Genomic DNA, 17,225 nt, shown 5'->3' on the forward strand with positions numbered 1-17,225 from the left:
GTCCTATAGGCTCACTAAACATCTGACACAGAAGGTCAGGTTAACTCAAGGTAAAAGTTCTCAGTCTCATGAAGTGGGGTGTCAGGTACAGGTAGGGGCGAGTCTAGGTGGGGGCTCTCGACCTGCAGCACCACCCTTCCCCCTGTGATTGGGGTCCCACAGGGAGGGCATCGGGCTGGCGGTGCTACCCAGGGCCCTGGGCCCTCTCGTGCAGCCGTGGGCTCCTGGACTCCCTCTGGGTAGAGGGGCAAGTTGGTGAGAACCCAGTAGGCTGCACTTTGCTCACAGCTGTGTACCTGCAGGGCTGCGTCCACCCAGCAGACTACCCCTTCTGGACCACTCGGGGGTGCCCTGTGGGCCCGCTTTGGCCTCACCCTGGCAGCATCCAGGAGGTGCATAGCAGCCAGCTGGAGACCTGCCTTCACGCCTCGGGCCAGTGGCGGAGGTTTTGGTGCTGAGATGTCCACACTTTCTGAGAACTCAGTCCATGATCAGCTGACAACCCGCAGGCTGGGTTTTCTCCAGACAGTTCTTGAGAAGCCATTGTCCTGAGCAAGCGTGGTAACAGGTGCATTTGTGCATTTTCTCATTCAAGTTTCTCACCTCTCTGAAGGTCTGTTATTAGTCCTCATTTTGGAAGAGAACAGGGCTCCAGGAAGAAAAAGCCTCTGTCGGGGCAACGTGAGTGGAGGTTTGGGGGTACTTTTCAGGTTTGAGGAGATGTGTGGCCTCATCCTCAGCTGTCCCTGTGGGCGTCGTGGCTGGTCAGCTGGCAGCCGCTAAGCACCAGGCTCTGCACGCCTTGTGGATTCTCCACAACTCTGCCAAAAGTTTCCTCTTCCAGGAAGTCTGCCTTGATCACTCCTCCCGGCCCTCCCCAAGCCCAGCACGTGAGCAGTTAGGAGACACCGTCTAGAAATGTGATCTTCCCAAGGCTGGCTCCTTCTCTTCCTGCGGTCTCTGTGGAAATGGATCTCCCCTGAGTTCCCCCTACCCCATCACTCATCCATCACATCCTCCCCGCCCCCCATGTTGTCTTCTCCATGGCATTGACCACTCCCTGGGATGGTCTTGTTTGTTTGTTTACTGTTGTCTGCCTCCGCCTTTAGACTGTGAGCTTTCCAAGGGCAGGGACCACTGTGTCCTGGGGCTTGGAGCAGTGCCTGGCACAGAGCCAGCGCTTGCCAGTCACTTAGTGAGTGAGTGAGTGAATGGATGGCGTTTGGGGTATTTTGACCAGGCTGAGGGAGCCCCACCCAAAGAGCTTGGGAGGGATGGGGAGGCCCTGGCCCCTGGGTGCCAGCCAGGAGTTGTGGGGGGCAGGTTCAAGTCTCAGCAGACATCCAGACAAGATGTTAGGCAACCACCCAGCAGCCAGCAGACACACAAGCCCCCAGAAGAACCCATCAGCAGACTGAGCCCCCGGGCCGCCCTGGGCTGTGTGCTGCCACAGGGGTTATAAACCGGAGGCAAGTGTTTATGGAAGCGACATCCCCTTTGGGGCAGAGTATTGTGGACCCACGTTGTGGGCATTCAGATGCTCAGCCTGTTGTCTCTGTGCAGTGGCTACAGGATCCGGAAGTGGGAAGCTTTCTGGCTCTGCCCCAAGGACAGCATTATTGGAGTTACAAAAATAATTGGCGCTTGGCATTAATTTTGGCTAATTATGCCTCCGTCTTCTGACAAGCCTTTTATTTATGTATGTATTCTTTTCGTTTTGGCTGTGTCCTCCAACTCCCTTAATGAGAGGCCATTTGAAAGGAAATGATCATTTGTCTTCCTATCTCTCAAACCGGGCGGGTAGGGCTGGTGGCGGGAGGGGAGCTGTGGGCGTGGCCGGCTCCGCGCGCTTAGCCCAGGAGATTCCCAGCCTGGATTGGATGCGCTTCCTCTCTACGCGCCTCGGCTCCTTGCCCGTAGAGGCAGGAGCTCCCTCCATCACCACCCTGGTGGCGGGTGGCGGGTGAGGCTGGACCGCAGTAGGAGCAGGACCAGTGCGAGTGCCAGTGTCCGGGTCGCCGGGAGCTGGGGACACAGAAGCTGGAGACGCGGCTGCCCGCCCCTCCCTCCGCCAGCGGGCAGGGGACCATCTCCCAGGTGGATCTCCGCGCAGCTCGGACGCGCCGCCTGGGGAGCCGTCCAGCCCGCCGGGCTGGCAGTAGATCTGGACATGAAGAGCTGCTCGTCTGGAGGGGGAGCGCGGACTGCCCCAGCCGCCCGGTGACAGAGGACCGCCTCCCTCCCGCGCGGGGGTCTAACTCGATTTGCCCGCAAGAGGCAGCCGCCGGAGAAGCCCCCCCTCCCCTCCTCCCGCTTTTGGGGAGGCGATCTTCAGCGGGTGCACCACCCGCCTGGGACCCTCGCAGACCCTGGGTGCAATCCGCCGGCAGCCACCATGGTGCAAAATGTAATTCTAGTGTTTTTCCGCAGACGGCTGAGCCAAAGACCCGCCGTGGAAGAACTGGAGAGAAGAAACATCTTGAAACGTGAGTAGCGGGTGATGCTCTGAGGCTCCCCTCACGTGTGCTGAGGCTGCTGCGGGAACCCGGTTCTGTGACATGAGCCCTCCTGGGTTCCCATTAGGTCTGAGGTGCTGAGGGACTCTGAAAGCAAGCCCCCGGGAAAGTTGAAACACCCAGGCACATCCTGTTTAAAATTGAAAAGGAAAAGAGCTCTCCTAGCACCTTTAAAGATGTCCCTACCCCAGGGTTATCTGATTGGTCGGCCCTGCACATGGAAGGGAGACGAGTCCATGTCCTTTTGCAGGCTGGGTCCCAAGCAGGTGTCTGTCCCTGGCAGTCTGGGACATCACAGGCAGGTGTGGACAATGTATAAATCCTACCAGGGAAGGACTCGCCCCTTGGTGGTTACAGCTGGGGGCATAAAGCAGCTCGAAGGAACGGAGAAGCCTTGGGAAACGTTGCCTGTGGCTTAGAACCCCGCGATTCCAGGACCCTCCCTCCTGGCTTCACACCCCTTGGGTTTCCCCAGTTAGGTGTGCGGTTGTAACATGTGCCGAACACCGGTGTCCAGGGATAGCCTCCACGATGTAGCGAACACTGTCCCATCTCATTAAAGCCATTGATGATTTGGGTGGTACAACCCTTTCGAAAGTGTTTCTCACATACTTCTTGTGTATCTGGTCAACAGACTTTAGTTTGCGAGACATTTTCTACAAAAAGTATCTTCTAAGGGCCTAGATTTTTAAAATATTTTCATTTTCTCCCCTCTTTATGGATGAACACTGCAGACATTCTCTGAGTTTGGTTTTTCATCCCATGAACATCTTTTTACAAAGTTAAGAGGGTCCCGAGGCTGACCTTCTGTCACAAAGTAGACAGCAGAACCTCTGGTCCAGGTGCCGCGTCCTATCTGATTCCTTCCCCCTTTCTTTGCCTCGGCACCTTTATTAACTGCCTGGAAGACTCCCTCCTTTATAGACTGTTGGAAATATTTAAACCCTACGATTAAGAATTCTTTGTTTTAGGGGCTTCCCTGGCGGTCCAGTGGTTAGGACTCTGCACTTCCACTGCAGGGGGCTTGGGTTCGATCCCTGGTTGGGGAGCTAAGATCCTGTAAGCCGCGTGGCACAGCCAAAAAAAAAAAGAATTCTGTGTTTTATTTTTCAAACTTAAGATACGGAAACTACTATATTACGTGAACTAGGCCACCTCTGAGGATTTCAAGAAAAGCTTTTCGTTGCTAACATGCTTAATCAAGTGGGCAGCTAGAAATGTAAAGCTCTTTGTTACCAAATATTTGAATTTTAAAAAATTAAATCACTTACTTATAAAGTTCCTAAGTCACAGGTGCCCCTGAAGTAGTAATCCAAGAGTTGAATGGGGCAAGTTCAAGGCCCGGGCAGTGCTGTCCTCAGACTGGTCTGATGCCCAGAATCGGCAGAGGCTTTTCTCCCAGAAACCGTTTTCTCCCGTCAGTGGTGACCTCCTCTCTGGTCTTGCGGACGGCCAGGCCCTCCCACCGGCAAGTGCTTCTAATTGTGTCAGTCTTTGCACATAGACGTGGAAGCCTGAATATCAGAGCTGGTGCTTGGTGAGCAGAGATGGCAGGTGGACCCCGGGAGCTGACGGCGCTCACCTTCAGGGCACAGCAGGGGCAGGAAAACAGGCTTGGCCCCGGTGGTCCCTCCCTCGCCATCTAGCAGGCAGGTCCATCCCTAGCCGGAAACTTCTCGAATGCCCTGGGCAACGGTCCTTGAGAATTTCACCGCTGGTTTGAGGTGGCTGTTTGGCTTGGTTCCGTGGAGGTGAGAATCGACTGACTGTAGCTGGTCCAGCCTAGAACGTCATCCTCGCAGGCCCTTGACACTGGCTCGCACTTACTGCATTTTTGGCTTTTAATCAATGCGCAGAGTATCATCACGTTGTATTTGCTCCCCTTCAAGTGGGGAGCTCATGACTAACTGCGATCGTTGTCAGAGGAACGCTCGGAACTGGGCCTGTGCATCTGTGGATACAACAGCGTAAGACACGGTGGCCCCTGTATATGCTATGATATTAAAACTGATCATCCCGCGTTGGGCCCACTCTGCTAGATCGTACGCAGTGCTTGCTTGTGTTCCCCCATTGAATTGTTACAGCACAGCTGTGAGGTTCGCACGGCCGTCCCCCTTTCCCTAGCGAGGAAGCTTAGACCCCAGGAGGTACTACGACTTTTTAACTTGAGTCTTGGCAAAGGGATGGAGCTGAAGTTCACGCCCAGGTGGCCTGGCTCGTCGTCCATGCTCTAACCACTGCCTTAGGAGCAGCGGTGCATCTCTGACTGTTTACAGGGGACACATGTGTGACTGTCCAAGCTACCGGCACTATTCCCAGTAAATCTGGGTGTGGAAACTCCGATCATGGCTCCCTTGTTTTGTATAAGGCACCGGGCTTTCTGGGTCTGAGAAAAAGAGATCCACAAACCCATCGCTGAGGGGAGCTCAGAGAATCTGTGGCTTAGGCTCTGAGGAAGGACGTCTTGGAGTTGGTGCCTCACCGAGCGCCTGGCCCTTAGAGGGACCCCGCCGGGCACCCAAAGCTCAGCTCTCTGAAGCCCCTGCTGTGCTCATATGAACTTGTAATGAAGCTGATGTGTTGTTCATGAGTTAAAAAACAGAAAGATCTGATCTTGCTTCAGTGTTTTCACATGGAGGCTGTACTTGGGATTTTTTCATGGCCTGTTTTTAAGACATCTGAAGAATTCGTTTCATATCATCATTTAAATCCCTCATGGTTGGCCTTCTATGTGGTACTTTCACAGTTTTTTCTAACTGTATTATCAGCTTTCTGATTAGCGCTTATAACTGTGGTTTCTTCTGGTTTTTCACATGGATTAAGAAGCAGGAACATAACAGGGTTTGGTTTCCTTTTCTAAAACACCCAGATGCGAGATGAATCCTTTTTAAAGAAAACTACTGAAAAGTACAATGGCTAGTATGTTAAACGCCCATATACCAAATCCCCGAAATGCACAAATGTTTGAAATGTTTTAGATAAAGGCAGGTAATGTGAGCTTATGTTAACTGCAAGTCGCAGGACTTTCCTTTCTCAGACCTGGCGGTGTTTCCAGGAGAGCTGACAGATGAGATCCCTTTTCTAGGAGAGGAATTCTGGGCCCCCTCCAGGGACCTGAGGCTTTATTTAGCAACAGAGAGAGCCAGAAATAGGACATCCATTATCTGGTATCCCAAGGCAGAGCGTGCGTTCTACGCTACATCTCAGCATTCTGTTCCATTTTTAGCTCCCAAGGGTAGGTGTGAGCACGGCTTGCATGTTAATAGCCACACTCCCCAGGCAAAGCCAATTTTGGTGAAAGACTAAGGGCCCTTTAAACGGCAGGTCATGCATCTTGCTTCTGCAGTGGAGAGTCAGCTGGGTTCCTGGATATGTTTGGATTTGAAATACATCCTGAAAATATGAATTCCAAGCAGGCACATGCTGCCCAGAATCTGAAGAGAATGTTCCTTACCTTATGCTGGTTGACTGAAAGTAGGTATACCTGTTACGTGGAAAAGGGGGGAAAAAAAAGCAGTGACAGTTCTATTAATATGCAATCATTCATATATATATATATGTATATATATATGTATGAGTATATATGTAACTTATCCTAGTAAAACTATTTTTGTCTGCCGTCTATGTTCCTAAATGTACATATACAGAGAGAGAGATGATATTTGATTAGGAGAGAGAGCCTCTTCCTGTTTCTCCCGCAAATAAATGCCCAGCGTCAATCTGTGCGGTTATTTCTGACACAGAGAAGGGTCCAGGAGAACCAGGCTGTGACAATGGCAAAGCTTCCCTTCTACAAGTGTTTCTGTGGACAGTGAGACCATAATCTTCTGAGTAGCAACTGGCAAAGCAGAGATAAAACAAACTGTGATGTGGAGAAAAGTGTCACCTACCAGGTGTCCTGTGTGTTACGTCTTTAGCTTCCAGAAGTATGCAGATCTTGAGGACACTTCCCTGCTAAAAAGAAGAAAGTCTCAACCTGCTTCTTTTCTTTTCTTTTCCTTTTTTTTTTTGTTTTAATCTTTCACAGAAAGGAATGATCAGACAGAGCAGGAAGAAAGAAGAGAAATCAAGCAGAGATTGACAAGAAAGGTACTATCATTTAAGCACCTGTGTCCTGAATATTAAGGGGGAAAAGGTGGCTAGAGAAAAGCTGCTTCTGTAGCAGCGGGGACGGGTGATACAGGGCCTTGCTCTGTGATAACCAGTGATGGTTTCTGGGGTAACAGTGAACTCACTTACCAGATGCTCGAAAAGCAGTGCCTTTTGCCACGTCCCGCAGTGTGACCGACATGCCTGTGGACGATGCCCTTACCTAGCACCAGAGAGCGTGGCGTGGCCGTGCAGCCCAGATGATATTTCCATCTGTTTCCAGGAAGTCAGACGTTGACTGGGCATGCTCTTCATTTATTCGAGCTCCTTACACAGTGCTTAAGGAAAGTGTGCCTGGATATCAGTGTGTCGGTTACCTTTCACTTGTCTAGAAGCTCCTGACTGCAGAAAACTTTATTAGCCTCAAGGGTTTGTATCTGGGGCTCAGATAGTTAAGTCAAAACGTACTATGGCCAACATAGGTAGCAAGTCTATCAACTTTGATCTCCTTTTAAAGCCATGACTATCTCTAAATTCAAGTGATCTGGTGTTATCCTTTCTCTGCTATGTTCTGTAATAATAATAATGATAATGAAATCTTGTCTTGCTTGAAGTTAATAGAATATCCTTCCTGAGCTTGAGTTATGAGCACTAGTAGTAGTATTTAGCATTTCAACTTTATCAGAAGCTTTTTTGGTAAAATCCTGCCTAATGACAGTTGAAAACAAGCAGCTGCTGCTGTGAAGTTTTTCCTAAGTTAATTCATCAGCCTTTCCTTGAGCTGTGCTGTGAACAGGGCGCCGCTAGCCTCCTGGGGTGTGAGTGCTCCTGATGGGATATGTTAAGGGGAGGAGGCTGTAATTTAAGAGTGTATAATTTAAGCCCTTCCCATTAGAGATTTTTTTTGCATTAGGATTATATTTCACAGTTTCAGCCTTTTATATTTGTTTGTACAAGGGTACTGTTTGTTCAGAGTACTTTAGGAAAGCTAGTTTGGCATGTGAGACCTAACTATGGTTATCTTTTATTTTAGCTGAATCAGAGACCCACGGTTGATGAACTGAGAGACAGGAAAATTCTGATACGATTCAGTGACTACGTGGAGGTAGCGAAGGCACAGGACTACGACAGGCGGGCAGACAAGCCCTGGACAAGACTGTCGGCAGCAGATAAGGTGCAGAGCAGACCTGTCTGCGCTGGCCGGGGGTGCATGTATGAAAGAAGGGCAAATCGTGTCATGCCAGGGAGCTTATTCTTAGACAGTGGGCGCCGTCAGCTGTTGCAGTCAAGGCTGAGCCTGACCAGATGTTGCTTTCACAAATACAGCCCAGATTCCGGGTCTTGTTTTCAACCAGGGGATGGTTTTGCCCTTAGGGACATTTGGCAATGTCTGGGGACATTTTTGGTTGTCACCAGTGGGGCGGTGCTACTGGCGCCTGTTGAGTGGAGCCCAGGGATGCAGCCTCCCACCCGGAAGTGCACAGGACGGCCCGCACAGAGACGGATCCAGCCCCAGGTGTCCAGAATGTGAAGTTGATAAGCTCTGATCTGGGGCACAAGTCAGAATAGGCAAGGCTGGCAAAAAAGAGCTGGATGGCATTGTTTGAAACAGTGAGCCGCAGTGGGGATGAGGAAGGGAGGAGAGGCGAGAGGCCCTCAGGAGACCCTCCCCCGTGTAGAGGGAGGCAGCTCTGGGCTCTGTCCTGGGCCGGTCCGGTTTGAGGTGTCTCTGGGGACCTCCTGGTCAGAGAGGCGGGGAGAGCAAGGAGGCGGTGGGGCAGAGGCTGAGGGGTGGAGCAGAGGAAATTAACACCCACCGAGCCCTCACGCTGCCCTGTACTGAGCCCAGCCTGCCAGCTATTGTTTCATTTAATCCTCCAAAAGATCCCAAAGAGAGAGGTGTTGTAATTATCCCCGTAGAGGTGCCATTGAACAGGTGACCAGGAGACGCTGGGACAGGTAAGGCTTGCCTGGGGTCAGGTGCTATCGACTGGCAGAACTTAAACCCAGGAGCGTCTGTCTACACAGTCTCTCCTACCTTCCCGCCTCTAGTGATTTTCAGAACTCTTAAAGCCTTTCGGAAGAGGAACATAATACATTCAGCCAATGAGTTTGCTGACTTTGCTAATTGTTCCTCGTTCTTCATATGCTGAGTGTGAGTCCGTGAGGTTATAAATGAACGCACGTAAGCATTGCAGGCACTTGGAGAAATGCAGACAGGCTGTAGTTGGACTGACCCTCTCTGGTGCCTGTGGTGGATGTGCTCAGAGGAGCATCTCCCAGCCGTGAAGGGAGAATTCAGGCATCTTTGGCAGCAGAGCTGGGATACTTGACGCAAAGCCTTTCCTTGCCCCGGAGGCTGTGTCTGATGTTTTCGTCTGGCCTGGTCCTGGAGGGTTTATCTGAGAGAAGCACACAATGAAAGTGGGTTTGGGAAGCTGGAGGAGGGCCAGATGAGAGGCCCTGAAAAGACTGAGATGCACATCTCACCCACATGTAACGGCAAGGTTATTTCTCCAATGACACAAAACAAAAATGTATTCTGAAGTTAGAATAACTTGTTTCTAGATTATCTAATTGCTGAATTCCAAGTAAGTTCACCAAAAGCTGAACTTCGCTCATTATTTGGAGGTTCTGACGTTATAAGTGCCCTAGGCATGTGCTTGATCCATCTATGCTGTGCCGTGGGGGGGTGGGGCGGGGGGAGGGTGGATATCGTCCTACTCCAGCACAGCAAATAAATTCACTAAACACTTCCAGAATACCAGCTGTGCACTAGCTTGGTAGGACTATAAAAATGAGTATGTAAACGTCTAAATGCTGAACAAAAGGTTTTTTTAAATCTATCACAAAATAACAAAAGCCAGCAAGTATTAGGAATGGCTGTCAATCCATAACCATGATACTCATTTCCTGCGTTAACTTTTTAACGTCCTGAAAAATAATGTGCAGTTTTTAAATTCCAGGCAGCAATTCGTAAAGAACTGAATGAATACAAAAGTAATGAAATGGAGGTACATGCGTCAAGCAAGCATCTGACAAGGTCAGATTTCTGTTTGTGTGAATTTCATGATACTTACATAACATGGTATTTATTTAAAAAGAAAAAAATGTCAGAAAGCACTGTGTGTTCAGGTAAAAAAAATTCAGTATTTCTGCAGAGAACTGTCTTCAACAGACAGAATGCAACTCAATTGAAAGTGCTGTTCACTCCCGTGGTTTCTTACAGGGCTTGGTGAAAGGTGGTATGTAGAACAGTATTACCCAGGTTGTTGTTTTATTTAAGTGGTTAATGTATATTTAAGGAAATTAGTCGCAAAGCACTGAATGTACGTTGCCTATGTGTTTAATTCCCCTTCTCTAATATTCAGAACTCCCTAGTTGATAGAACTCCCTGATTTATTTATACAAACATTTATATATTTGTTTCCTCAGCAAATATTTGAGTATCACTATGTGCCATTCTTGGTGCTGAGAATGCAACTATAAATAAGGTAAAGGAGGGTCCGGTCTTCATGGAGCTTATATTCCAGTGGGGATATATTGACTGATTCTTCCATAATCAAGACTTTTCACACAAGGGGGATATACTCTCTGTCCACGTGACCATAAACAAAAGTGGCACAGGGTGTCTTGCTGATGCTGAAGTGCTCGTTGGCTGCATATCCTTCCAGCGTTTCCCCTTCTTGTCCATGGCCGTGACAAGTCACGATGAAGTTCTCACATCCCTTTAATCCTAAAGAGGCTGCCTGTGATGCCACGTGCCTTCAACTGTGCCAGCTGCTTTGTCGTTTCTCCCTTGGTCTAGAGATGCTCAGGCCCCACATACAAAGAGAAAGGAAACCCTGAATGGAGACACTGCCTTAAACTAAACCAATGGATTCCTTTCCTTTTCTGTTCCTCACAAAGTGGCCACTGCACCTGTTATTTAAAAGATCACTCTGTGAGCCACAGCGGCTGTAGAAGAGGAACCAGGCACACAGAATTCCCTCCTACACGATAGTTTTACTTTGTATATATCAAGGGAGGAAGAGGAGGTTGGAAGAGCAGGAAAAAAATGAAACAAGTAAATAGTTTGTTTAAAAATATTTGTTTCCCCCCCATGACTGGCATACTTTTGGGCAGGAATAAATCACCTTACTTTTGAGTGTTCAAAACACTAAAAAATGTTTAGGAAATAAACATTCTCTGTAAAACATTCAGAGTTATTTTTAATGTTCAATTCTGTGTTAAAAAAAGATATAATTACTACATATTCTATGTATGGTAGTTTCAAAATTTAATATATTTAATATATTTTTATTTAAAAAAAAAATTTTTTTTTTAAAAAAAAATTTAATATATTTTTTCATTATACATTATTAAAAGAGATGTTTACTAAAGATATGTATTTTTTTCTCATAAGTCCTTGATAGCTTTCTTACAGGACAGAATTTTAAGAGTGAGTCCAAAACTTAGACAACAGGAAATACGATTTTTTTTTTTTTTTTTTTGGCCGTACTGTGTGGCACGTGGGATCTTAGTTCCCTGACCTGGGATCAGACCCACAACCCCTGCATTGGAAGCACGGAGTCTTAACCACTGGACCACTAGGGAAGTCCCTGAAATATGACTTTTATACCAACACATTTTAGAATTCAATGTCAACTTTTAAAAGTGAGAACAATATTTTTAGTCACATGAGATTTTCTTAAGTGCGTTAAACATTGCCACAAACACATTATCAACTCTACAAGAACAAAACTATAACTCTACTACTGTAATATCCAATAATTCGTTGTATTAATCAATTCATTACTTCTACTGATTTAGCAAAGCTCTGCTCTTTCTGTGTACTTCAAGGGCTTACCTAGCATTTTTCAAACTAAGTTTTAGGCAGGCTTAAGAATTCAGCATCTGATTCCTCTTGGGTTATGGCTGGGGCCCGAGCGGTGGGCGCCGTCTGAGGCTTTACACTACTTTAATCCAGGCAGGTCCATCCTCACGTTTTACCCGTTGGACCTGCGCAAAGCTTTTATAGCAACAGAATTATTTGTGGAAGGTTTTGGCAATTTTAACTTAGAAATGTGCAACCTTAAGTTATTTGTCTTTTTGTAATTTCTAGATTCCACAGGCCATAGAGATTTTCTTCTGAGAAGAATTGTGTTTAATTTTTTGATACCAACACTGAACATTCATCAGGGAACTTTCCTGAAGTTCAGCTCACGACTCCCTGCTGTGTTTGTGCGAGGAGCAGGACCCACACAGGTGAAATCTTGGCCACACTCACCTGTAAGAGGACCAGCAGAGGACACTCTTCACTCTCTGGTGTCTGAGGAGTGTGAACTGCTGGGGTCAGTAAAGACCCCAAGTAACTCGACCAGAAGAAAACTGTTGTTTGCCTTCCCGCCTTGTTTTGCAGTTCTGCGGCGTGACCAGGGACGGCCGCGTGCGTGTGCAGGGTCGCCGCGCCGAGGCTCCGACCGAGGGACGTGTACGCAGTGTCTTCAGTACCGTGTGGAAAAGACGTTTTTATTCTGATCACAGTTAATTTGAGAACTCTTTAAGTTCGTGTCATACAAAATGACTTACTGTATTATTCTTTTTTTATATAATGTCTAACAAAAAATGCAGCTGCAACATTTTCATTCCTGTTAATTTTGTTCTTTAATTAAATGACTACTCATTGCAGGAAATTAACCTGGGTGTTACAGTTTCTTGGGGTTGGGGTGAGAGATTTTTTAGAACAGGATGTGAAACGAGTCCACTTTCATTACTTTTGAGCCATCAGAAGCCAAACACATAAAGGAGAATTCAAACTTCTCGTGCGTTTTGTTTTGTAAATTCTGTTAGTATACGTGGTTTGTGCCTTAGAAAATCGAATTATCCTTTTTAAGTTAATTTGTTTATGTATCATTCAGTAATGAACCTAGAAATAAGTAATAACTTGTTGAAAAATTCTACCAAAAGGAAAATTATGCCCTCTTTAAGAGTATTTTTAATTTCATATTTGCAAACATTATTAAAAACTCTTATAAGAGACAAAGGTTTAGCTGGAGTGGAGATCATAAAGAGGAAACTTACCCTGGCACAAATGTAAAAGGTAATATTGGCACAAAGGGGGAGAGTAAGTTAAATAAAAATAAATGTTCCCTGAAATACATTTTTACTTGGCCTTCGAGTAAGCATCCTCGTGAAAGTGAGCCCTCCCTCCTGGTCCATCGAGGCAGGGAGCACAGTGCTTGGATAAGGGCTTTGGGATCTTGCTGAACCTGTGCCGAAATCCCAGCTCTGTGCCATTCAGCAAGGTATTTATTTCCTCTTCAGGAAGCTCTCCCACCCCCTCCCGGCCCCGCCCCGCCCCACCCCAGACTCTCTTTCTCTCTCTCACACACACAACACTACTGTAATCTCTAAATGAGATAAAGGAGGGACAGTGGCTGAAGTGCCAGCACAGTGCCCGGCAAGTTCTGTCCACCGCAGGTGTGGTTGCCAGCCCTGGAGCTGCCGAACCTCACCTGTGACTTCTCACTGCTCAAGCTACCTCATCGCTCTCCTTGACTTTTCCTGTTCTGCTGCTTCAAGGCTGCAGTAGGTCAGGCGCCCGTGGAAACTGCTCAACCCTTGTGGTAGCACTTTGTCCTAAGGGACTTGTGATCAGTCCTAGATGCTAGCAAACGTACTGTCAGTTTGTGGAATTGGGGTCTTTTATAAGAAATCACTGTATGGTAGAAAAATTCCAGCTCTACCTCTTACTTGCTGTGTAAACTTCTGTGAATCGCTTGACTTCTCTGAGCCTCAATTTCTGTGTCTGTGAAATGATATCTAAATCCTTTCTAATGAGAAGCCAATCCCTTAATTTTATAAGCATTTATGTGTATGTATATATATTGTATATTTAATATATATATGTGTGTACTCTTTTATACATAAGCTGTTACTTGTGGCCAGTCAACCCCCAAAATACTTATTTTCTATTTTAAGTACATATTAGCTCCCTATTTTATATTTTATTCAATTTAAAATATTAATTGGAGCCAGACTGTAAAAATAAGATTTCAATCTCCATCACCTAGAAATATCCATATAACTGCTTACTGTGAAGCAAAGAAAGGAAAAAGTTTCCCTTATTCTAGAAATCATTCTGGCCCCCGAAGCAAAAAGGATCCGTGCTTAGAAAATAACTGAACTGCAGCTATAGTCAGAGATAGTCTGATAGATGGGACACATGTTCAGGGTTTTTTGCCCAAGTAAAGACCCATAACTAATAGACAAAATTAAAAATTTACGATAAAATACAAGATAACCAAAGCAGGGTTTTTTGGTTTGGTCCAGACTCAAGGGTTCTAAGATATCATAAAACCAGAAGACATTTTCATTGTAATCAAAATATTTGCAATGGTATCTAGCTTCTATCACTGTATTTTTATTAATCATAAACTCTCCCTAAATTGTATTTCCATATTTCATGTTCTTAGCAGGTATTACAGAGGATGAGATAACCTAAAACTGTGAATCAAGTACGTGTATTTACTCTGCACCTACTAAGTGTATGGAATCCTGCACTAAATAAGTATATGACATGGCATCTCAAATCTCTCTCATCCTAGTTAGTTGGAGGAACAAAATTGAAAACCAATTAATAAATCACATGGTACTGGTGATATACATGCATATGTATATGAATTTAAATATGCTGTATAAATTTGAAGAGAAAGTTTATATTCTTAGGAGCCTGAAGACTTAGAGAAAACAATTCTGCTTTCTTATTCATAACAATCAGATATAGTATCTGAATTATAAGAATTCTTCATGAGTGCTACTAGTAGTAGTCATTAATGAGGTTTTTGTGCATTGACTTTATAACTTATTTTTATTTTAACAAAATAAAATGACTGTTAAAGTAAACAAGATTAAGTCATTAAAGAAATTGCTTTTAAGGAGTTTAAAAGACTTTAAAAACTTAACTGGTAATTTTGTGACAGGAAATTGAATCACGTTTCGAAGCATCAAGTTTTAAGCCAGTATGATAGGGAGAACAGTACATTGTATGACTTTGTAAAAAAAAGTACATTTCAAAAATTTTAAAGGGGCTTTAAAATTATATGATGTAATTTTTGGACAATAGAAATGGATTAAAAAACACCTAACATCAAGAGGTCCACCGTGTGGAAATATATGGTAATTACAAGTCTAAATTTATTCTAATATATATTGGAAGTTTGAAAGTCAGTTTTTAGCTACATATCCACAGTTCTTCAATAGCAAAGTGCAGAAATGCAAAATTCTAATTATACTGTTAAAATTACTAGTCCCACATTATTCCAATACCCATTTACCCAGTTTTTTTTCCAGAATTTTTTTTCAGAGTTTTTCACGTGAAAGAAACATCTCAGAAGATGCTCATAAACAGCTGAACTTACGGAAAGTCAAACTGACTTCAGGTTCTTCCTGTCAGGAAGGACCTAACAGTTTGCTCCAATTTTTACATTGCTCAGACTTCTACTTTAGGTGTTTATTCATAGCACTTATGATTCTTCCATGCTTACATTTTAATTCAAGATGTTAATGAACCTAGACATAAATATGAACTCACGTATGATAACTCTGACTGGGTTAACTGTTATTAGGTGGTGCTGATGGAATGGCTGAAGAAATATCTCTAGCAACTTGGAGAGCTTCACCCTAGGCCCTGAGGTGAGAGACAGCAGAATTCGTCACCCTAGACTGCCAGTTTAAGGAAGAATTAAATGCTAGACGAAAACCACAGTCTACTGCCCCCTCAAGGATGTGCTGGGCATCTATGGTATCAGGATTGGGTGGCATTTAAGTCTCTGTAGTGATGTCTGTAGAGTTTAGTATTTAAGTTTCTGCCTGGCTATACTAATGCTGCAAAATTTTTTCTCTCTTCCGTGACCCTTCCCATGTGTTCTTCTGGAACAGTTAACCATTGTACAGCTCCATTTAATTGAAGTGTCGTAAACCTGCATCAACATCGTGTGAAATTGTGATCCAGGTAAGACGTATAAGTCATTAGCAACAATGCTTATTTGTTTTTTAGTATGTTTGAAATAGGAAAATCAAGAAATGTTAGCTATATTAGTTATTTAACATAATCATTAACATCTACTAATGCAAAATTGATTTAAATCACTATAGTAAGATAAATTGAGGAATAAATTTTGTAGTAAAGAACAGAGATCTGATCTTCAAAATGTTTCTTCTAAACTAGGGGTCTTGCAGACTACAGCCCACAGACCAAATCTGACTTTTTTTTTTTTTTTAATGGTCTGCAAGCTAAGAATTGTTACTTTTTTTTTTATTATCTAGAGTGGGATTTCTGGGATATATGCTAAATATATGTTTAAGTTTTTAATACATGTTAAATTGTTTTCCAAGGTGGCTGCACCACCTTGCATTCCCATTAACAATGAATGAGAGTTCCATTATTCCATATCCATGCTAGCACTTGACATTCTCAGTCTTCTTCACTTTAGGCATTCAAGGAGTTGTGTATTTGTACAACATTGTGACATTAATTTTCCATGCAAATGTCTTATTGTTGGCTCATTTGAGTTGTACTGGTTCTTTCTTTGTGTGTGTGTGTGTCTGTGTGTATTTATTTTTGTGGGTTTTTTTGAACATCTTTATTGGGGTATAATTGCTTTACAATGGTGTGTTAGTTTCTGCTTTATAACAAAGTGAATCAGTCATACATATACATATGTTCCCATATCTCTTCCCTCTTGCGTCTCCCTCCCTCCCACCCTCCCTATCCCACCCCTCCAGGCGGTCACAAAGCACCGAGCCCATATCCCTGTGCCATGCGGCTGCTTCCCACTAGCTATCTACCTTACGTTTGTTAGTGTATATATGTCCATGCCTCTCTCTCGCCCTGTCAGAGCTCACCCTTCCCTCTCCCCATATCCTCAAGTCCGTTCTCCACTAGGTCTGTGTCTTTATTCCTGTCTTACCCCTAGGTTCTTCATGACATATTTTTTTCTTAAATTCCATATATATGTGTTAGCATACGCTATTTGTCTTTCTCTTTCTGACTTACTTCACTCTGTATGACAGACTCTAGGTCTATCCACCTCATTACAAATAGCTCAATTTCGTTTCTTTTTATGGCTGTGTAATATTCCATTGTATATATGTGCCACATCTTCTTTATCCATTCATCCGATGATGGGCACTTAGGTTGTTTCTATCTCCGGGCTATTGTACATAGAGCTGCAATGAACATTTTGGTATACATGACTCGTTTTGAATTTTGGTTTTCTCAGGGTATATGCCCAGTAGTGGGATTGCTGGGTCGTATGGTAGTTCTATTTGTAGTTTTTTAAGGAACCTCCATACTGTTCTCCATAGTGGCTGAACCAATTCACATTCCCACCAGCAGTGCAAGAGTGTTCCCTTTTCTCCACACCCTCTCCAGCATTTATTGTTTCTAGATTTGTTGATGATGGCCATTCTGACTGGTGTGAAATGATATCTCATTGTAGTTTTGATTTGCATTTCTCTAATGATTAATGATGTTGAGCATTCTTTCATGTGTTTGTTGGCAGTCTGTATATCTTCTTTGGAGAAATGTCTATTTAGGTCTTCTGCCCATTTTTGGATTGGGTTGTTTTTTTGATA

The 17,225-nt window shown here is 44.7% G+C and overlaps 1 protein-coding gene across 1 annotated transcript in view; it reads left to right on the plus strand.

The window, feature by feature from the left end:
* PHACTR3 (phosphatase and actin regulator 3) overlaps nucleotides 1-9,844 on the plus strand; it is a gene marked incomplete at both ends in the record, with an annotated part of 235,305 nt that extends 225,461 nt beyond the window's left edge. The window contains 5 exons of the mRNA XM_082857853.1: nucleotides 2,431-2,486; nucleotides 6,544-6,605; nucleotides 7,639-7,779; nucleotides 9,572-9,648; nucleotides 9,835-9,844. Coding sequence (XP_082713979.1) covers nucleotides 2,431-2,486; nucleotides 6,544-6,605; nucleotides 7,639-7,779; nucleotides 9,572-9,648; nucleotides 9,835-9,844 — 346 coding nt within the window. The remainder of the gene's footprint in view (nucleotides 1-2,430; nucleotides 2,487-6,543; nucleotides 6,606-7,638; nucleotides 7,780-9,571; nucleotides 9,649-9,834) is intronic.
* Between the last annotated feature and the right edge of the window lie 7,381 nt (nucleotides 9,845-17,225).

Source organism: Leucopleurus acutus (genome assembly GCF_964270905.1).
Source record: "Leucopleurus acutus genome assembly, chromosome: 16".
Lineage (NCBI taxonomy): Eukaryota > Metazoa > Chordata > Mammalia > Artiodactyla > Delphinidae > Leucopleurus > Leucopleurus acutus.